Genomic DNA, 23,099 nt, shown 5'->3' on the forward strand with positions numbered 1-23,099 from the left:
CAAGAAATCGTTAATTGTCAGCTTGTCTTGTTTGGAAAGACAGGTGCCTGCGGGACCTCTCTGGAATGGAGAATATGACCCCCTTCCCTCCAAATTATTATAACTTTGAAATTAAGGGGCTTTCAGGCAAAGATAGGGGAAAAGGAGGAACAGTTCTTTACTAGTATGTATAACAAGGCAAACGTACAACAACAGCAGCAACAACAAACAGAACCGGCTACCTAACCACAGCCTTCTCTCGGCTGCAGGCACTTTGCCTTGGGTGTAGTTCCAGTCACAGCCGGACAGGGAAGGGAGGCAAATAATGAATAAAGGCAAATAATGAGTTGGAGGAGAACTATGGACAGCAACGTGAGCTGACAAATCAGGAACTTTTAAATAGAATGAATTTAACACTGACCTAATAAAAAACTGATCAATCTTATTTATAAGTGCTTTGCAAAAGGAGTCAGTTTATGCTGACCAGACAGGATAATTAAATCAAGGGCTTCAGCGAAAAAGGAGAATAAAAGGAAAGGATTGTGAGAGATGAGGTGGTATTTTGCTGAAAATTGTGGATTCTATGTGGTGTTGTTGAGATGGGTTGGATTTGTTCTGGTTGGTTTGTTGAGTGTTGCCGTGAGCTGGGAGAGGGGTGAGGTTGAAGAAGTAACTAAAAAAGAAGTGGGAAGAGAGGGGAGGGGACTGTAAATTTGCAGATGACATCAAGCTGGGAGCATGTATCAATCTGTTGCAGGGTAGGAGGGCTCTGCAGAGTGAAATAAATGAAAGGCTCAGACTTTCTAAGAAAGTCAACTTCATTTTATTAAAACAAAAGACACTGGAGGCAGAAACCCAGGATAAACCTGGGCTCCACTCAACAAACCAGACAAAGCTCTGACTGTGCAGTGCACAGAGCGTTTCTCCGGAACCCAAATTCTGTCGAAAGACCCAGGTTCTGAGCACCCGTGGATTTTAAAGTCTCTAGTGCGTTTAGATAGGTGCGCTTTCAATCCTCACCCTGATTGGTCTTCTTCTTAGCCGCTGGTTGGTCCTTACCAAGGTGCAATCCTGACCAATCGTTTTAAAATACTCAGATCTCATAGGCTAACTCGTCTTCCAATTATTGTTCAAGTTGTTGACCTCACCCCATTAAGTAATATTCCAAAATGTTCCCTCCATCTAAACAACCGAGCGCCCATTAATACTCCACCTAATGGCCACACACCCGCATGCACAACTGCCTACCCACATCCCGCTTACAATAAACTATCAATAATTTCCATATACCCATTCATTTAACAATATGTGACTTTGTAACAATTAATTAACAACCCAGAAACTTATTAACCATCTACTCACAACTCCTCCTTCAAACATTAGCTCATTTGTAACAATTAAGTATCAATTTAAAACCTCATTATAGTAAACTTCCACTTACAACGCTTCCTTCAAACATGAACTCATTTATAACAAGAGAATCTAGACAGGCTGGATAGAGGGACTGAGTCCAACAACATGAAGTTTAACAAGTCCAGGTGCTGAGTCCTGCATCACAGTAACCTATCACATTTTCTCAAAAAATTACTTGGCTCCGGGTAGAAACTTGCAGTCAGTGCTGAATCCAGCTTTATAATGGATTCATTTTCCTTCTCAAAGTGGAGCAAAGGCTCAAAGCAGTATCATTGTCATCTTAATGAAGACAGCCAGCTTTACTTTCTGTTTAGTGTTACTGATCGTCCCCTTTCCTTTGCTGCTTCCATCAGACAGGGAGAATTTAGAGAGTTCATCTCCCTTTAGCCTTTCAGAAGTGATAACAGACATGCATTTCATTTTCCTGCAATCCAACCCTGCCACAACAGGCAGAAGCTTGCGAGCCTTCCTCAGCCCTTTGTCCTACTGCTACCACCCCACCAGCCTAAGGAACAACAAAAACCACCCCCAAAAAAGGAAGGCTGTAAAAATGACTTCACTCTGGAGCTAATTCCATTTCAGAAGAGTTTAATTTAATACATCTTTAGACAATTATACAATATAGGAAGCACAAGGGGTTTAAAACTGTATGTATACAAGGATACATCTTGAACTTAGCTGTATCTTTTACTTTTGCAACCTACAGAAGGTACATGAAATAGTATTTATAAGCCAGCCTACATTTCTTAGATGCAAATAGCTCACCTCTGTTGTTGCATCACAAGGTAAGGTGGAAAGACAAGCAACTAGATTTGCTTCAACAAGCACCTGGCAAAGGTTGCGCATAAAACAGATTACCTCTTCTCCATCAGCTATGGAAAAGAACCCAGTCACATGCCCTCAAACCTCAAAAGCCACTCCCGGAGAAGTGCAGACTGTCAATGTGTGTGTTCAGCAGCACCGGAGCACATGGCTGGCACGATCAGTAGACCAGGCAGCCTCGGCGGCACTTATCCTTTGGAACGCAGGGACCAAAGGCCACAGGGGACAAGTGCGGATTGTTGGTGTCCTGTGGAAACCAAAGCCCACAGCAGCAGCTGAGGCCGTGAGGACTTGGGGGTGTCCTGGCCTATTTCAGCTCCTCCCCCAGATCAGCCGTGTGTGATTTACAGCTCATTATCAGAGCTCCGCTTTGAAGTCTTAGCAAGCACTCCACATCAGCCCAAATATAAAAAGGAAAGAACATATCAAAATTTTAAAATGAAAAGGTGGGGTGGAGGGGTGTGAGGAAGGCAACAGTCTAAAGATGAAACAGCAGCTGCGTTCTTCGGTGGGAGGGCTGGCGACTCCCGAGGGAGAAAATGGGTCACGGCTCAGGTACCGCTGACCCGGAGGTGCAGGTGGCTCCGGGCAGACCCCGAAGCGAGGCGGGTCCGCACTGCTGAGGGACGGGATGGCCGGGCTGAGGGGGACGGGATCTCCGGGTTGACTGCGATGGGATGGCCGGGCTGACAGGGACGGGAACGCCGCGATGAGGGGCAGCGGCGGCCCCGCGGAGCTGAGGGCGGCGCCCGGCCCGGCCCCTCAGGGCGCGGCCGCCCTCGGACTCGGGACAGCGCTGAGCCTTCCCCTCAGCCCGACGGGAAGCGCTTGCAACTGTAGAACCATCAGGGCTGGAAACGATCTTTAACACCATCCAGTTCAACGTCAGCCCAGCACTGCCACTGCAAACCCTAAACCAAGAAACCATTTCCCAGTGTCAGATCCAGAGGCCTCTTTAACACCTCCAGGGATGGCAACTCCACCACCTCCCTGGCCAACCTGTTCCTAGGCCTGAACTGGGACAAATTTTTTCTAAAATCTAACCTGACTTTCCTCTCTCAGCGTGAGGCCAGTTCCTCTGGTTCTCACGGCAGGCCCAGCAGAAGAGACCGACCCCACCTCACTGCACACTCCTGTCAGGGAGCTGGAGAGAGCCCTGAGGCCCCTCCTGAGCCTCTGCTCCAGAATGAACAAACCCAGCTCCCTCAGCTACTCCTCACGGGACGTTTTCCCAACCCTCATGAGCCTTGTTGCCCTTCTCTGGACACACTCCAGCCCTTCCATGTCCTTTTTCAAATGAGGGGCCCGGAGCTGGACACAGCACTCGAGGTGTGGCCTCAGCAGTGCCCAGCACAGAGGGGCAGGCACTGCCCTGCTCCTGCTGCCTACACTGCTGCTGATACAGCCCAGGTGCCATTGGCCTCTTGCCCACCTGGGCACACCTGGGCTCACGCTGAGGTGACTGCTCACCTGCAGGCTGTGGCACTTGGCCTTGTGGAACCTCACACCGCTGTCCTTGGCCCATGGATCGAGTCTGTCCAAGTCCCACTGCAGAACCTTCCCGTCCTCCAGCAGATCCACACTCCCCCCCAACTGGGGAGTCTGCAAATTTACTGAGGCTGCTCTCAAACTCCACATCCACATCATCGATTAAGGCGTTAACCAGGAGCAGCCCCAAAACGGAGCCCTGGGGAACACATTTCAACACAGCTCAGATTGCATACTCTGCAGCTGGAGGCTGCAATGTCCCCACAGCAGGAAGAGCTGCCATCCCGTGGCATTGGCCACACACACGGGTGCAGGAGAAAACCCTTTTACTAGGTGAATGTGGCTGACAGACCCCAGCTCTCAGGCACACATTCCTTTTCCCTAATGACCCTGAACTCAAGAGATGGTATTTCACCTTCCAGCTCTTTGCACCATTGGATCCTCAGACCATCAGAGCTCCATCAGCCTCTCTCACCTTTTTGCACCTTCTCCCCACTCAAGCTGATGAGCAGCTTTTATAAGAAAAAATGCAGTTCTGCTGCCAACGACGTCAGCCAATTTGTAAATGCAACTTACCCTGCCGAAAACAGCTACTGCCTTTTTCTTCCAGAGGTGAGTCATCAGAAGAAATGAAAATGTGTTGCATTTTACACCAAAGAGGAGAAGAAACGAAAGAGCTCACAGAGGATTTTGCAAAGCCAATATATGCCAATATGACTTATCCTGTTGGCTGCTCAGTTATACAGCCCTTTGCTACTTTACCACTTGTCTTGTCCGGAGATTGTGCTCAGATAATTCAGTGATGGGTACAACAGAAATGAAATAAATCGTAGCTGGTCACAAAATACTACAACTTAGGAAAATTGAAATAGATTGTGAAGTATTGACATCATGATGACGACAGTTATCACTTAGAGACCAAAACAAGCCTTTTTAACAAAAGGTCATTTACATCCTTTTTCCTCAAGCCCTACTATCCATTTGTTTGACTGATGTAGTATAATGTAAAAATATTGGTCAATATCTTCTATTGTTTCTACATTCCAACACTTCTGTTGTGTTTTATAAAAGCTCTGAGTATTCTTGACTTTGAAAAAAATACATATTATTTTGGTAGTAGCATTGAACTTCCGTGTATCCTTTTGGCACTCAACTGAAGAAATGAAGAAAAAAAAAAGGTCAGGAAAAATTGCAGAGGTGGATAATAGATCACAAGGAGCAAAGTTACATGATATGAGTACATTACTACCACTACTACTTAAGAGCATCTCTCACAAAAAAGCAGACTGGTTACAATGTCCCAACTCCTTCATTTCAACTCTCCAGGACTTGTTTCCTGCTTTGTAGAGCTGAGTTGAGCCATTTTTACCTAATATGAATACCAACTAGTAATACACACTTACAGCTCTCTTGTACTACTGCACCAGCGTCTAGGGTTGCAATACAGGAAATGACCAAAAGTATGTATTCTATCACCATCTGTTGAAAGCAGGTGGGGCAGTGATTCTTAGCTCTGTGGGAGATATTCTCTGCTAATGGGCCATCTGTTAAAACCAGGTGGGGCAGTCACCCTTATCTTCTCCACAACCCATCCTTCCTCCAGGACGATATGGTCTGTTAATGGGCCATTGAGTCCCACTGAATAACTGTTAAAATTACATCATCCTATTGACTCCCACTTAATGACTGATAAAATTACATCATCCTATTGACTCCTACTTAATGACTGATAAAATTACATCATCTCAATGGGAGATGCTCCAGACAGGGGGAGGAGCCACCCCTTTCCTACCTAGATAAAAACTGAGATCTGAAACACCAAGGCAGCCTTTTTCCACTGGATTCCAGAGGAAAATCGGACCTTTCCACATCATCACTGGACCTTTGGAGGAAAACTGCACCCTTCTACAGGAGCACTGCTTCAACTGAACCACATCTGTCACTGCAGGAGGACTGCAGCCACCATTTAATGGCACTGCTACCAACACCTGACTGATGGGGTGTCAGGTTGTATTCTGCCTGTGTCAGTGGTTTTGGGTTTGTTCTTTGTAATACTGTATTTCTATTTTAATTTTCCTAGTACAGAACTGTTATTCCTATTCCCATATCTTTGCCTGACAGCCCCTCAATTTCAAAATTACAATGATTTGGAGGGAGGGGATTTACATTCTCCATTTTAGAAAGAGGCTCCTGCCTTTCTTGGCAGACACCTGTCTTTCAAACCAAGACAACTGGGTACCCTTAAAAGTTTTTAGGGTATTGTAATGCCATCCATGAATTTAAACACATTCAAGATGTTATTTGTAGCTTATTTTTTTAGGCACATTGTAGCAAAATTTTAAAACTTATTGCACATGTTGAATCTCCCTTTGTAAGTAGTATTGTCAGTAACTGGACTGTTATGTGTATGGGGATGCAAACAATGATTTATGTACTGCTCAATTCTGTGTGACTGCAGGCTTTGAGAAAGAGTCATCCCACTTGGCATTTTGACTCATCTGGTCTCAGTAATTATAGATTCAGACTAACTTGTTAGAAGCTTGTGAAAACATGTATCAGAAGTTTATAGCAAAGCTGAAGTGTACAGAAGGATGAGAATTCAATGAATACTAAGAATAAGTTTGAAAAGCCAGTTATCCTACTGGCTATGTCCAGTTGTTATCCACTGTTACAGTACAGTGCACAATCAGCTTTGTTCTTTGCAAAGTACAAACAGGACAACAGGAAGGAGAGTTTCAAGGAGAGGGCAAAGGTGCACATACCTCAACCTGTTCACCTGGCTGTGCAAAGGGAATGACCAGTGGTACTGGACAGGCAGTGAGCTGCAGTTGGTCATCTGCAGAGAACGCACTTCTTCAGTGCCAGCCAGGATGCAGCCAAACTCCAGGCTGCTGGGATGGATTTGGAGACTGGGGAAGTGGACTTCTCCCTGAAGGCTGATATGCTCCACATAAGGATGGCCGTTGGCCATGTTTATCTTCAGAACCTTCTTGTCCCTCCAGCTATTAAAATCCAGTTCATAAGCTGGGTCAAATGTGATGTAGAGATGACAGGTCTGCCCTACATCGAGTGTCACAGGCTGCAAGGAGATGAACAGTAATTAATCACCTGTGGGATGATGTCCCAAGGTCTGACAGCTTGAAACAGTAAATGCTTGAAGTGTGACCCCAGCATGGGCTCCTCGGTTCATCAATCATTTCTCCACAGCAAGGGTCTGACTGCAGGCACCACAGTCTAGTCCAGGATTCCCTCAGGCCCTTGTTCCTGTGCTCAGCAGCAATACAAGGGGGTGGCTGCTGGAGAGCTGGGATGCTTTCTGGGAGACACCTTTACTGCATGGCTGGCCCAGACCTAGTTGCCTGCTCCTTTTCCTTATGCCTTAAAGCCAGGATGGATCTTCTCAATTCAGATAAGATTTTGATTCCTTCAGCAGCTTTGCTGCTGCAGCTCAGGCCAGCCCACTACTGATGCTACAGAATAAATTTCTTGACTCAAGAACCTTCCCACAGAAAGGCTCCACCACATTGCTCCTCTTCAGACCCCACTGGAGGAGTCCAGGGCTGCTCACCTGGCCATCTGGGAGGGGCTGCTGGTCCACATCACAGACCAGAAAGGGCTGCTTCAAGTCCAATGTAAGGTTGAGTGGCAGGGAGCAGGTGTTTTTTAAAGCCAAAGGCTTGTACTGCAGAGCCAGGACATCACTGGGTTTCTATAGGAACAGGAGACAAGGAAAAACAACCTCAATTAGCCACAGACCTCCTTCTGCTTCTGCTGCATCTCACATTTTTCAGCCCCAGAAATGCGTACATCTCTATTTACCCTTCCTATTTGTTTCTATCTTTCCTGGAAATTTTTCTTTATAGCAGATGCTTTTCATGTTTAGAAACCCACAGGATGCTCTAGGGACAGGGAAACACTCTCACGTAGAGATGAGGGAATAGGCCCCTGAGAGGAGGCGGCTGCTTGAACAAGATCTAAAGCAGAAAGTGAATCCAGACCATTTGTCTCCAGTTTTGTCCCCCTATTGGGCAGAACAGCACTAGATGGTCTTCACTCACACACAGACATTTCTTACAACTTTCTTGGCTCTAGCAGCCTCATAAAAGCAGTTTGTCTGCAACATGTGTCCTGCAGCCCTTGCTACAGGGATACAGTGTCTGGTCTCAAAGCTCTGATCAGCCTAGGCTCCTCCTTCCTCTCTATGCATTGTGCTGGGCCTGCTGCATGGTGTAGAGAAACCAGAGAGTTTGGGAAACTAGCTCTGGATGTACTGGTACCAGGCAGGTGCTGTGCCATAGGATGCAATAAATCAGTTTGTGTGTGTGACATCAAGCAGAACCCAGACAGGATTAGGGAGCGCTGAAGAGCTTCTAGTTACATCTGAACTGCCTTTTCCAGGGATTCTGTACTTCAGTGGAAGCCTGGGAACCAGAGGAGAGGCCTGAAACTACAGAAACCAAATCACAAAACAACTTCTCTTTTTCAGACAACTTGCAGGAGAGGGAAAGGTGATGCTGGAGTTAGAATCTAGAGACTAAATGGCACCTGCTCTGCCTCAGTGTTATCATCACTGCAGCTGCAGGATGTCTGGAGGTCCTTTGAAACAGGTGAGGCTTCAGGAAATGCACAGATCTATACCATATAGCTATACCATAAAGCACCTATGCCAACAGCAAAGAAAGGCAAAGAGACACAGGAGATGATGGGTTTTTTTCCTTGTCAGCCTGAGGAATTCACAGGAATCTCCATTTTTCCCAACTTCCCTACAGCATCGGTGTACAGACATCATCGTGCCCTGGAGGATCCTCATAAACCTCCCTTTACAGTGAGCAGAGAAACTGGCCTTTCTCTGGAAGTGGCCACGATCCCCCTTGGCAGTGCAGCTGTAACTGCAATTTTATGTTGGGGATGTTAAATACCAGTCTCATCTCTACAAGCACCTTCACTCACTTCACAAAGTGCCTCAGGAAGGCTAAAGAGGGGCTTTAACACAAGCACACACCACCCTCAGCCATGCTGTGAAATATCAGGATGCAATCCAGAGACTTACCTTCTCCACCCGGAAAGAGAATTGTCTGGCTGATAATTCTATAGAAGGGTCAACAAACTTGCAGGTAATAGTTGTTTCTATTATCTTCTCTCTCCTGCTGGCTGATCCAATGGCAGCTTCACACATCGCATAATCGTGCACCTCCTGCATGCAAGAGCCACTTGTCACCGGTGGGTGGTGGCAGGGCATCCAGCAAATGCCCTGCATTGGCTCAGCACCCACCTCCCACCACAAGCCCTATTCTTGCCTCAGAGCTACAGTCACTGCCCCCTTTTCTTCCTGTGATGCAGCTTATTTATTCTACACTCAGTTGTCTGTAACACAGCACCCCAATAACCACAAAAGGCACTTGTGAGAAACTCCCTCCCTTCACATGGCTTGTGTTTTACTCCGTGCTTACCCCAGATAAATCACTTGGCACTTGTTTAATTCACTTTCTTTTTGGGCTCCTAGTCTAAGTGTAACTTATTTCTCTGCCCTTCTTTGCTGCCTAAGCATGGAACACTTTTTGCCCCTAAAGAGCAGTATTTCCTTCCGCCCCTACTTTGGGAACAGCACTGGGTTTTGGTAGCTGTGGAATCACAATAAAGCCTTAGCTGGTCTGATGGTGGCCAGCAAGGAAAGCAATTGGTGCTGCCACAGAAACGTGTGACCTTAAACCAGTTTCTGGAAGGCCCCATGTCATTTTCCCAGGCAAATGTCAAGGCACTGTGGAACAAGCGCAGGGAAGGGGATCTGATGGTTCCCCAGGCTCAGCCCTTGGTGGGAACCTCACCTGTGTGATGCGGGAGAAGCCTCGCAGCACCATGTCCACAGACTCGCCTGGCTGCAGCTCCATCGACGGTGGCTCCAGCCCAAACACGGGCTTGGTACGTTTGGGGCTCTGGCAATCATCTTCGGCCTTGGGGCTACTGAGGGCTGAGACTCTCTGGCCCTCCTCCTCAGATGGGCTGTGACGTCCCACACTCCAGGAGAGCCGTTGGAAATGGTGGCCCCTGTTTGTTACTTTGAACCAACGAATACAGGGAAGGAGCCTAGAATAGACGATGGAGAATAGTATGGGAGTAGCTATTTCCCTGGTCATCAGCTTGCTCCCAATGAGCAATCTGAGGTGGTAATAGCTTGGACAATGTCTTAATTTCCAACTCTTAATGTGGATCAGAAACAGTGTCTGATAAGCTGCCCTTCTGATGTCATTATTGCAAAGAGAAACATGCTTATAATGGTAATGCAGCATTTTCCTGCCCGGGCTAACGGGACTTGGTGTTTTCCTGCAAACTGTTTGTTCTGGGGTGATTCATACTGTTCCAGTATTTTGTATCTATCTGTGCCCAAAAGTTTTGCTCAATCTTTGAGATCCTGCACTTTGGGACCTTGTGTGTGGGGGTATGATTGCAGGCATTTCTAAAAGCCAGCTCGGAGGCACTTTCTGGATGATCCCAGCAAGCTGGTAAAAATCGTCTGCCAGCTCCAGGACAGGAAAGCAGGGGAGCAGGGCCTCTCCTGTTCGCAGCACCTTTGGTTTTGACTGGTAGCCATTTGTAGAAACTTTTGCACTTGTAGCCATTTGCAATTAGAAACTGTTTCAAAGTGAACTTTGCAATCTGTGCCGAGCGAGGTGCTGGGCAGAGCAGGGCAGCAGCAGAGCCCACGAACAGCAGGAGCAAGTGGCGGCAGCGGCGCTGCTGAGCCCACACAAACCAGCAAGTTTCCATCTGCCTCTGGAAGTGCTCTGTGGGCTCCTGCCTTCCTGGTGGGGGTTGTCACCCTCCTGTCTCTTTGCTCCCGGGGCCCCTGCTTGCCTGGGAGGCACCATTTTGGAAGGGAAGGGTGTGATGCCATCTTCCCTCAGTCCCTCAGCCACACCGAGGGACCGCCTCATCCGGCCGCCATTTTGGGAACCTCATGTTCTGAGGAAGCCTGCGAGAGCATTCCTTGATCAAGTCAGGACATAAATGTGTTAGGAATCAAGACAATTCAGTGGCCATTTAGCAACTGGTTTCCCTTTCAGTGGCTTTTGAGGGTATCTAACAACTCTCAAGTGGCCATCACAGGTTTCTAAAGGAATCTCTGCCTTCAGGGAAGGAGTCAGGGCTTTGAACACTGAAGAAGATTTTTTCTTGAAGAACTACAGCAAAACTGCTCCTTGTTGAGACAGGAGGAGAGCTGGGGCGATCTCCTGCCTGAATTGGTTTCCCAAGCTGAGCTCTGGGACGAATGGTTTGTCTATGACAATTGTGGTGCCAGTGCCCACAGCCACCAACACAAATGTGGTCCAAAGGCTGTTCCCAGTGAACAGCTGGACAGTGTCAGCAAGAAGCCCAGTGTCATCCAGGGTTGCTGTGATAGTCACAGGAGTCTTGCCCCTAGCGGGAATCACTCCTTTTCTTGTTTCAATGACATAGCAGTGGGGTTTGCAAGCCTGTAAGACAAGCATCATATGCATGTAGGATGGAAACCATACAGCCTAGTGTCTTGTGGTATATAAGAAAAGGAAAGACTAAAGAGGGGAGGATAAAAATCGCAAAGGCTCAATATCCCTAAATTTAAGCAGCAGTATCAGGCAACAGCAGAGCTTATATTACCTGTATTTCCCCCTCCTCTACTCTTTAAATAACCAATGAAAAAAAACATTTTATGCTCCCCTTTCGAATGTATTTCCCATCAGAACTTGCCTAACACGAACATATACATCCTTGTCAGCCCTGGTCAGAGCACTTCCCATGGCTGCCCCTGATCAAAAGGGATTCCCACTCACAGGACAAAACAATCCCAACAATCCTGAACCCCAGGCGCCTGCCCACCAACTCCCTCTCCGGCGGGTCCGGGTACAGGTCTTGAAAAATGTCCCGTGGGCGTCGTCAGCCAAAACTGGTCCTCATGCCGCTTGGAGGGTGCCAACTCTCCCTTCAGCGAGCCCTGATATAAGTCCGGTCTCGCTTTAGGGTTGTGGCTGAGCCAAAGGCGTCTTCTTTCCTGGGACAATGGTGCAGCCAATTTGTCCCAGGAGTCGCTCACAGAGACTCTTCCTGTACTTGTCTGGGCACCCCTTGAAGCGGTGCACTTCAATGGGTCTCTCTGGGAGCGACCTGTGCTTTCGGAGCCCGGAGCACGCTTGCTAAAAACAAAAACTGTCTGACGAAAGAGACAAAGGACGAGTCTTTGTATGGAAATCTGAAGGAAATTTTATTAGGTCTAAGGGAGTTCAGGATCTGCAGTTCGCTGATTCCCACTTTCACGATCGAGGGGGCACTGAAGGGGGAAACGAGGTGGGATCGAGGGGGCACTGAGGGGGGAAGGAAGAGGGATCGAGAGGGGACTGAGGCGGGATCGAGGGGGGAACGAGGCAGGATCGAAGGGGGACTGAGGGGGGAAAGAGGAGCGATCGAGGGGGGACTGAAGGGGGAACGAGGCGGGATCGAGGGGGCACTGAGGGGGGAAGAAAGAGGGATCGAGAGGGACTGAGGGGGGATCGAGGGGGAACGTGGTAAGATCGAAGGGGGGACTTGAGGGGGGAAGGAGGAGGGATCGAGGGGGGACTGAGGGGAGAAGGAGGAGGGATAGAAGGAAGAACAAGGCGCGACCGAAGTGGGGAACGAGGCAGGATCGGGAGCGGACGGAGGCGGGACCGAAGAAGGGACCGAGGCCCGCCCAGCTCCACCGCCCTCGGGCCCCGGCCCGGCCCCGGCCCGCCTGTCGGGTGCCGTGGTTGCCCGGTAACCGCGAACGCGGCCCCACCGTCTGTGACGGCTTTGCGGCCTCAGCTCCCGCAGAACGCGCTCCTGGCCCGCTGTTGGCAGCCTGAGCGTGTGCGGACGGCTACACTGCGCCAGTCGCCAAGCGAATTGTTCTCAGAGCATTAGTCTCTGTGAGCGAATCCTGATCTCGCAGAGCATTGGTCTCTGCAAGCAAATCCCGAATTAGGTTTGAAGGTAAAGGTTGACTAACGTTGTACTTTTTGGTTTTGTCACATCTGTGCTCTGAAAGAGAATGCCAGAGGGAAATACAGGATGTGAATAATGCCAGTCTTCGGGTGCAGCAGTTCAGAGGCATGTACAGCTGAGTGGATGTACAATAGATGGTCTACTGATGGGGCTTTTTTTTCACTGAAGAAAAGCAACATTTCCTAAATATATTCGTCTATACGTTTTTCCCTCTAGTGATTACTTACCTGCTTAAAGATGAATGAGTTCTGTTCAAGTTTCAGCGGGTTGTTATGATCTGGTTACCAAAATTATTAGGAAGATGCCTCTGAATTAAGGTGCAAACGAGACCATTTGCCAAAGTCAAAAGCCAGGATTTTATGTAACAGTAAATGTGAGGAAGAGAGAGAGAAAAATAAATAGAAAAAGGAGGAGTGGGAGAAGGGGGGTTGGGAAGGGGAGGGAGAAAGAGAGTGACAGAGATGATTAAATAGAAATTATCACCATTGCCTCCCTGAGGTGGGACAAGATTGTCTCTTGTTACTTTCAAATAATAGAAAATCTTTAGCACCAGTACATCCTTTGAGTCTGCCATGAATTGGGTTCTGTATTTTCAGATCTGTTGTGTTACTTTGCATCCCATGCAGTCATCTGGTTCAAGGCCTCAGGCATGGGTCTGGGGGCACTTTGATGGGTTATGACACCTCCTCAGCTGCCCCTCATGGGAATCCCCTGGATGGGGCCTTCTGGGCTGGGCAGTTTTAGAGCTGAGCCAGTTTGTGTGAGGGAGGATGGGTGTCCACTGCCTATTACCAGAGGTTATGCCATACCCCCAAATTTCCTCCTTCTCCCTCTGTTGATGGGAGGTTTGTGTGCAAAGCTGGCCTCAGCAGATGAGTCTGTGCCTATGATTTGCTCAGCCTGAACCCAGACAGGGCTGATTTTCAGGACAGCTGCTGAGTTTGGCTTTGTTGTGGATACATTTTTCTCCCTCAGCCTTGTTTACTTCTCCCCAGACCTGAGAGAATAGGACAACGGAGTCCCCTTTATCTTGTCTCAAGTTCCCTTAGGTGGCTTAACTCACAGTCCAAACTTCCAGTCAGGAGGCATTTTCAGGGAGGGGTGGGCTTTGGTGGTCACAGCTTCATTATACAGTTTTTTCACAATGGGCAGAAAGTCCTTTCTAACAATATTTAAGCCATTAGCTGTAACATTCCAGTCTCTCAAGTCTTGTGAGGAGCAGCTGAGAGAGTAGAGGTTGTTTAGCCTAAAGAAGAGGAGGTCGACTTGAGCTATTTTAAAGTAATATTTAAACTACAGCTTTGTCTGTTCTGTTATAAATGAGAGAGAAAAGTCTCGATATTCAGCAAAATTTAGATTGCTTTATTTGATATAGAAAGAGCAAGCAGCGCTGGGGAACGTGAGGGGTCACCGCCCACTCCATGCTCCACTGAACCTTGGTTTGCAGCCTCTTTTTATACTGGGGTTTCTCATTGTAATCAGTAATTTTTGGATTTTTGTTGTCATAAGCAGTGGTGGTTGAATAAACATCCTTACACAAATTCACAAAGCTTTTGGATGATAATCAGTCACAGATAGCCATCTGGTCTTTGTAGATAACCACCAGAGAAGTTCTGGAAGTCTGGTCTTTGAGATAGGCTGTATAGATCAGACAAAGGTAGGAAGGTCTATTGGGAAGTCTGAATTTGCAACCTGGTAGCCGATACAACTTATTTGGAAAACATAATATAACATAATAAAATGTAACATAAAATAACATAATACACCATAACAAGGTGATTTTAAACAGAATGATTTTATCATATAATTTCCTTTATCTACTGTCTATGCTTCACTTCAGAGCTTAGTATTCTGGTTTATACAAACCCCAATGCTTTTGTGATTAACACGAATCTTTTATCAATTATCACATAACTATTATTAATGTTCAGATTTTTAGCTCCGGGTTTCAGTATGATCCATCTTGGAATTGCAAAACGTAGCCATATAGTTCAAAGAAAGTCCAACTAGACGCCTTAGGACACTGGCTGCTTACGCCAAACAAGCACTTAGCTACTTTCAAATATAAAATTTTTAGCACCAGTATATCCCTTGAATGAATCCCTGCCATGAACTGGGTTCTGGATTTTCAGAGTTCCATTGTTGCTCTTTCCAGTTTTGTTGAGGAATTGTCACTCATCTATGACATCCTCCCACCAAAATGGCTTCTGCATTCCCGGAGAAGTCATCAACACCTCGTCTTTTGTCCAGGGAAAGACTGAAGTCTATTACTGTAAGTACCCACTGGGGCCGTGTTAAGGCTGGAAACTCCCCTCGTGTCCCTCCTCTCCCTGCCCTGCCTGTTGTCCAGCAGCACTGTGAAGCTGCAGACCCCTCCCCACCTCTTTGTGCCGTTCTCCTGTGGGTGGGGGCTGTCCTGGTGCAGTAGGAAACACCGTGTGCTGCTTCAGGGACACTCCAGCATCTTGCCTGGCTGTGCCACCGGAGCCAAGTTAAACCAATGTACAGCTGAAGCCCTCAGCATGTGCTTCTCTCCCTTTCCCTTTGTCACAGTAATTCCTCCTGTCAGGCTGGACACTCACCTGTGCTGCTCTGACCAACCTGCCCTTGGGCGTGTGACGTGGGGGGGAAGCTCAAACTCTGCCCAAAGACTTGAGAGACAAGGCTGGTCCCAGCTAGAAGAGGTTCCAAACCAGCTGCTCTCTCTCATCTCCTGTGTGGGGCACAGATCCAGCCCTGCAGACAGCAGTGGAGTCAGGGCCACAAAGGTTCCCTGGCTGGCTGCAGCTCACTTGACTGAAGATGCCCCACTGCTGAGGCTCTGTCAAGGAGATCCCTTTGGTTTCTTCTGTGGAGGGGTCTGTGAGCCAAGAAGGAGAACACAAATGCTAATTAACAGAGAGAACTAAAACTTAGACACCTTCCTGTGCACCTCACTCTTGGGCCAACTTTGCTTTCATGCATCTCTTGGACTCTCTCAGCAGTGCTCTCTCCTCGCTGTGAGTTTTGAGTGTTGTGCAGGGATGGAGTTAGGGGAGTTCTGAGAGCTAGCTCCTCCCCACTCTCTGAAAAGGTCACTGCCTCAATCCAATGAAACTAAAGAGGAAACAAATGCCCAAAGAGCAGAAATCCCCAAATATGTCACATCAAATCACGCAGAAGCTAATGGCACAGAGCCATGTGGATGGAGTATGTGTGCTGCACTCTGTATTATTAATTTACTGATGCTAAGTATTTCAGCAGGTAACTTCCAGGGCTTCTGGAACTGTCCTAGACGATGTGATCACAAATTATTCACCAGTGCCACTTGTTCCAGTAAAGCCTTTCTGAACAAGCGCATCTCTGAGGCTCTAGCTGGGTTTTTTTGCCTTTCAGCTGCTTCCCTCCAGATTCCTGAGGGAGAAGTTTCTCAATGTGAAGAAGAAGGCCAGCAATGGGGCGAGTTTTCTGCCCAGAATTGGCCCATTTCTACCCATGAGTGGAACTAGTCAAAAGGTAGCCATTTCCTGTTCTTTTCTTTTCTGTTTGATGTGAAGTTTGAAGAGAGCGTGTGCTTTTGACAGGCTTGCCTCCAGCAAAATACCTCAGTGTCTAGGTCCTGTTGTCATTGCAAACTGCTGGTGGTGGTGGACTTGGAGTCCTGATCTGCACTAAGCCAACACAAATAACCTCTGCTGAAGCTGCTGGGATTTGTTGGAGTGTAGCTGCCATTGCTAAAACAACAGGGGGAAGGCTGGGGACACAAAGGCACAAAATTACCATTTGCCATTCTCCTGCTGAAATAGCCACCTCTTGCTTTGGTGTGGTCACCATCAAGAGCTTGGGGTCATAGGATTCCCTCCAGAGTGGCAGCATTGGCCTTTGAAGGCCGAGGACCTGCAGTAATTCCTTCAGATTTAACAAAACTAATTGCATTAACGCCTTGGGTTGGAACAATGTGTAGGGACTCTGATGGGATGTTAGATTTTGCAGGCTGCCAGATGTACAGGGGATTTGCCCTGGGCAGAGGGGAATGGCTGTGCTTTATCTGGATCAGAGCCTACTTAGAGGTGTGTCTAAAGCTGCTTTTCTTGCAGGACTGGCTCAGTATAAAGCACAGACGAAATGGGTAGGTGACCGAGGTGGGCTGTTGAGCAGGAAATTGGCAGTAAGAGACATGTAACAAACTGGTTAAGGATTGCCCTGGAGAGGGGCCTTAGGAACACCTCAGAGAGGGTCACAACTAAGGGACAAGCGTGCTGCAGCCACTCCCTTCAGCAGACTGAGTCTCCCGTGAGGTCACACAGGAGACCTGCTTGTGTCTCTGGACTGACAGCAGTGTGGCTGGAGAAAGCATACAAAGCAGGGGAGTTTTCTCAAAGCAATGTCTGCTCCAGAAGCATTTGCTGTTGTGTCCTTCCAGACGTGCCTCTACAATCGTATCAAATAAGACAGCAATACTAGGTTACAAGAAAGCACCCATTTAAAGCTCATGGAAAAAGGAGATACCAACTCTACTCTTACTCAAGTTGCTGCTAAAAGAACTGAACCTTATCCTCATTCAGCATTCACCTCATTTGTCTTTTTCCCAACTTCTGTGTTACTTTATGTTTGCCTTTAACTCTGTTAGAAACGCACTAACGTTTAAATACAAGTATAGGGGACAAAATCATCGAAGCAAAAGAAAACTGTTTATTAGTAATGATTCAGCTGAGCCAGGCATCTCTTGCTCCCACCCCAGACAAACAAACACACCCTCCAATCTTTCTATCCCCTTTATACCTGGCTAGAGTGGTCCCTGTCCCCTTTGCCATTGGATGGGTACTCGGGAACTCAAATTCTCTCCCGACCGCCAACTTTCCTGCCCCCTCCCCTCTCATCCTGCATCTTTTTAGTCAGGTCTTCAACCCCATCCCTCTCCCAGCTCAGCAACATGCAACAAAACAACCAGAACAAATCCAAACACATAGAACCAACAACTTTCACTCCTTCACTTAGTAACATTTGGCTTCAGCAAAATATCACCTCATCTCCCACACCTCCTCTGGTACTGTTCTCTTTTTACTGATGTCTAAGTTCTAGATCAAAAAAGATATCTGTAGTTATGTGGGCCTCAGTTTCTTAGAGTAAGGGACATCCCAAAATTGTTTCCCATGGAGTCTGAATGTAAATTCATGGGTTTTACTTACTCCATGAGTGCTCAGTCAGTGTCCCAGAGCTCTGTGACTCCGTGGGCACAGAGATGTGCTTAAGGTAAGTGTTGCCTGCCATTCTGGAGAGGAAACCTGCAGAAATACATGCCAAAAGAGCAGCTTGGCTTGAGCCTGCTCTGTGTGGCCCAGCAGCTCATGATCAGCTCAGAGCTGAGGTGGGTGAGCTACTGTTTCCCCAGTGTGGCCTGGGCAGACGTGCTTGCCCAGAATCTGTACTTCACTGGGGCTCAGTGTAAAAGTCTCCTTCATCAACCTTCTTCCCAGCAGCTGAACCTCTCCCTGCTCTCTCTTGCCTCTCCAGTTGCCATCAGTTCACCAGAAACAGAGCTTGTTCCAGGTTTCCCCACCAGAGCTAGTATTTGAGAACTTCGTCACTCATGAGGTCTCTGAAATGTTATTGTCTCTCGTAAATAAGGACAAGGTAAGTGCTGGGACATGGAGCTTTAAGACTGCTGAGAGAGGAGAGTGGTGTACACATAGTGGAGTACACATAGTGTACAGTAGTGTACAGTACACGTAGTGTACAGCAAAGCAAGTTATCTGCTGCAGCACATCCAGAAGAAAATGTCTCAGCGCCTTTGTCCTGCAAGATGGTGGAAATCTTCCTGTGCAGGGAATTCTCGCCTGATTTTGGGAATGCATTGATGGTATCTATCCCAAAGGAGTTTCCTTCTCATGAAAGCTCTGGACTGATAGGAATGTTGAGGGCTGTACAGCTCGTACCTGCTCTCATGCTTTGCCTTGAGTGTATACCACATCCTGTGTCTCCTTGGCTAATCTTGGCTCCTGGTAGGAATCTCTGTCTCTCTCAGCCTGTTTGGCTCTCTTTGTGCAGCTCACAGTCAAGGCTCAGAGGCTGAGTCTTCTCCACTTGATGCTGCAATCACTTATCATTAATGGCATTGGCAGTGCAGGAAAAGTGTTCTGAAACAGCCCTGGAATCAGATTGATGCAGCAGAAGCAGCAGGAGGCCTTTAGGTGCCACTTTAGGTCCTTGCTAAGCTTCATCTGGCTCTGCTCAGGTTTTCCAAACGCAATGTGGTGCTCTGCTTTCCCTTTGGAGAACCACAGCACATCCAAAGCCATGTGCGCCTGGAGGTTTTCAGCTTCACTTGAAGAAATGGTGATTGTTTTGCAGTTTCCCAAGAGAGTTGAGAGCAAAAAACTTGAACAATGTCAGCAGTTGTGTTCCTCGACTGTATGGCTGTGTGTGGGCACATGCCAGCGGTTTTTTTTGGCCTTGTTGAATATGCAGATGACTTGGTTCAGGTGCTCTGTCTCCATCCTGCTGATGCTGACCTGCTTGGCCCTTCCTTCCCACCTGGCATTGCCCTACTACCCCTGGCCAAAATGCTGGGCGCAGACAGAAGGGATTCAAGTTGACCCCTGTGAATTATGTGCCTTTACCTCCACAGCTTTGGAAAAGGGGTCACCAGGGCATGGACATTTCTCCTCTCGTCCTGTTTCCACCAGTTGCATGATCATTGTTTCATGTCTTTCCTGCAGTTTCCTCGGCTGGTGAAGGTCTCCATGGAGAGATCACCTCATTTTGAGCTGATGTGCCCCAATGATGTGTTCCACATCGTGCCACCAGGCACATCTTCCCCTTTGCGCATCCGCTTCACCCCCGACGAGATGAAGGTGAGACTGGAGGAGCCAAACCTCAGAATTATCTCCAAAGCCATTGTTTTCCCTGCACTCTGGCAACGGCCCATTCCATGCTGTGGGCTTGGCTCCAGGCTGTGGGCAGGCAGCCTGCAGCCACTCACACCTTGGCATGTGGTGTCAGGCACTGCACGCAGGCCTGACAGGCTCTGCCTCCTCTCCTTGCACATTGCTCAGCATTCCCGAGGGAAGATGAATGGGGAACAGTATGAAAATGACAGAGGGGTGTGTAGCCGTGGAAAGGGGTTTTAACCCTTTAAGTGCGGTGCAAATAAGATGCACAGCTACATGGTGGTCTGTCATGACAGGAAGAAAGAGACAAGTTTATTCAGAAACACACTTGGTTTTATAGCATGACTCGCAACCCCAAGAGTAGAGAAAAAGGTGATTGGTTCAGAGAGAAGACACCCCATGCTTAGGGCCTGGTCACGTACCCCAACAGGTGTTCTATCTTGTTCTTAATTCCTTTTTATTTTGACCAAATTATCACCCTGGGAGAAATTCTCCCTAGCCTTGAGCTGGACCAGCTCATTGGCTGAGAACAGAGCTGAAAAGCTCCAGCCTGGAATATTTTTCAGGCTGTAATTTTCTTACTTTCTCAATATGTGTCCCACAAGGGGTGTTGATGGATGTTCGGCCATCTCTAGGTACAGTGGAAAGGGTTTAATTATTATGGAAAACACTAGAGGAACAAAGAGGTCAGAGAGCTTTCCTCCTTCCTGACTGGCAACTGCTTGCCTGCCTCACCCTGGGCTGGAGCAAAGACGGTGCTTTTGCACAGCCTCTGTTCTCCAGCCTTGCAGTTGTGCTGTCCCAGAGCCCAACTGACCACGACACAGCTGCAAGGCCAGGGCAGAGGATGTGCTGTGCCCGTGAGCCCAGCCTGGCACGGGCACACTGAGCTCTAGGGGCCCTTAGCCAGCAGGAGGTTGGTGAGCTGCAGGGGACTTGGCCACCTGCTTGAAAGAGCTCGTGTAGGGCAGGTACAACCTGCAGGCAGACCTGTGAGCCCAGAGCCTGTGGCAGTGACACTGCTGTGGCTCTGTGTTCATGCCTGTCACTGTGGTTCCTCTGTCAACTGGCACCCATTCTGTGCCAAAGGAGCTTTTATGTGGAGGTTTGAATACCAGTGCTGAGGCCCTGGCAAGTCAGATCTCAGTGCTGTGATCTGGAGGCTTTTTCATGCAGAAGGCTTTAGGACTTGGCATCATGGAAGGCAGGAAGCCTTGCAGGGAAACAAAGAGAGGCTCTTTCCAACAGCATCCCACTACCTCTTAGCACTGTTCTTCTCCTGACTTGGTTGGAGAGGCAAAGTTAGAGTGGAGTTCTGAGCCAAGTGATGTTTTTACACCAGGTCAGAGGTGCTTTGGGTGCAGCTGTTTTCTCATCTTCCTTTTGCTGCTTAGAGTCAGTTTAACACTTTGTCCTATTCTCAAACAGCAGGAATACAAGCCCAAAGAGGAACGTCCTGTGTTCCCTAGCTCCATGTTCCTTAGAAGGGACTTAGGAATTATTTAACATCATTAAAATTTAGAGCAAAAATTGTGGTGGCCTAGGGCAGTTCTTTGTATGACCCAAGTGACACAAGAGCTTAATGCCACCGAGACAGGTTTTGCAAAGTGCACTGGTGCCTTTCAAATGTGACATATTAGTAGAACTTAGTCTTCATTTTGGGGTGGAATAGGTGAATTGATGCCCTTGAAGGGTTATAGGAAATGGGTTTTTTTCTGCCATGGGGATGCACTAAATGCCCTGTGCTGAGCTAGTTTCTTTTCCTGCAGAATTATTGCCACGAGCTCGTCTGCCTCACTGCAAGGGAACGGATAGTTGTGCCAATTCGGGCCATTGGTGCCCGAGCTATCCTGGACTTCCCCGACCAGCTGGACTTCTCGGAGTGCCCAGTCAAGTACAGCACCCGGAAGACTCTGCTGGTTCACAACATCGGGAACCTGGCAGCTGATTACCAGCTGAGCACCCAGAGGTGAGGCAGCTCATCTGTCCTTGTGCAAAACCCCTTTGGGAGACAACAGAGCTGGTCAAGAGCAACAAAAGGAACCGGAGCATCGGAGCTGCTGCCCTGCAGCCCTGGCTGGAAATGGGCAGGACATGTGGGGCAATTTGCTCTTGCTTCCCGTGTTTTATGCAGGATGCAGCCTTTGAGCTTTCTCTGTCCCAGATTTCCTGCAGGCTGCTGGAACATGTTAGTAGCTGGCTTGCACCTTCCTGGGCACAAGCAGCTTCTGAAATGGTTACTCCCCACTGTCAGCCAAATAGACCCATTCTCTGGGAGGCCACAGGCACGTGGCTTTCCAGTGGTCCCTGCATCACATGCCCAACATGAGCTATGTTTGGGCAGCCGGTGCAGGTCCTGGTACTTAAAGCTGATCTGATTTCCCTTGTCAGCTGAGGGCATCAGTCACCTCTTCTGTTCTATGACAAACCTTTGAAAGCCAGTTGAAAATTTCAAAGGGATGATTTAAATCTCTGAATAAGGTCTTTCCCCCTTTCTTTGAGATTTCTTTTTAAATACTCCGAAGTTCCTGTGTTTCTGCTGCTTTTTCATTTTGGTTTGTGTTAAATGTTTGCCAAGAGATCCTGAATTCTTCATTGGCAACTTTCATAAAGGGCGAGCTCCTCTAATGCCTGTCAATATACCACATGCCCATAGGTACATGCACAGGTGTATAGGAAATAGGAGACATTTAGTGAATATGTGAAAAGCAATTGGGCTGATTTAGAAGATAGAAGCATAGAATAACTTTGTCTGGAGGGGAACCTCTGGAAATCATCTGAGCAGACACACTGCTCAAAGCAAGACCAGTGTCTGGGGATTGCAAGGTGCCATTGGGAGATCTGGACCTGTCTTTAGATGCCATACAAGAAAACAAGCATGCAAATGGTCCTAGTTAAAAAGAGAAGAAAACCCATTCAACCTATTGAAACTCCCTCCATATCTCCATACCTTATCTTTTCTGACTGTCAGGTGCAGTAGTGATTCATTCATAGGGTAGATCTAACAGGATGAGAACTATCTTAAAGAACAGCTCACAACTAACAGATAAAAGGCCAAAATTTAGCCTGCCAGCCCCAACCAAATGGTTTTCATTTAGTTATTACAGTGTCAGGGATGTCTCCTTCACAGCCCTTCTATGTGTGGGCTCAGGGAACAGCTTAGTGATGTTGGCTGAAAATCAGAGGAGTGAAGTTTAACTGTAGAGCTTGTGTGCTTGGGTCTTGGGGAGCCAGGTCTATGTGAGAGATGGCTGCTACAGCAGTAATAGAGGAGTCTGGTGGGTACAGCCCAGGGTGGGATGTAGAAGTTGCAGGGGCTGATTTGCACTCAGTTTTTCAGTCCTGACAACTGAGTCCTGAATTTGGCTGGATCCTCTTCTCCTGATAATTTGAAAGTAAGAAGATACTTTCTTTCTGAGACAACCCCTGAAGTCACCTCCAGGATTGTTATTCCCATCCTGCCATTTAAGGGCAGGAGTATGTAACATGGGACAGGAGTGGGAATGGGATGGGATGGGATGGGATGGGATGGCA

The 23,099-nt window shown here is 47.9% G+C and overlaps 1 protein-coding gene across 1 annotated transcript in view; it reads left to right on the top strand.

Moving 5' to 3' along the window:
- The first annotated feature begins 17,972 nt into the window (after positions 1-17,972).
- LOC148222332 (axonemal central pair apparatus protein HYDIN-like) overlaps positions 17,973-23,099 on the top strand; it is a 69,526-nt gene continuing 64,399 nt past the window's right edge. Inside the window, exons 1-4 of the mRNA XM_088172248.1 lie at positions 17,973-18,047; positions 18,190-18,309; positions 19,395-19,529; positions 21,335-21,534. Coding sequence (XP_088028374.1) covers positions 17,973-18,047; positions 18,190-18,309; positions 19,395-19,529; positions 21,335-21,534 — 530 coding nt within the window. The remainder of the gene's footprint in view (positions 18,048-18,189; positions 18,310-19,394; positions 19,530-21,334; positions 21,535-23,099) is intronic.

Source organism: Sturnus vulgaris, chromosome 12 (assembly GCF_052056855.1).
Source record: "Sturnus vulgaris isolate bStuVul1 chromosome 12, bStuVul1.hap1, whole genome shotgun sequence".
NCBI lineage: Eukaryota > Metazoa > Chordata > Aves > Passeriformes > Sturnidae > Sturnus > Sturnus vulgaris.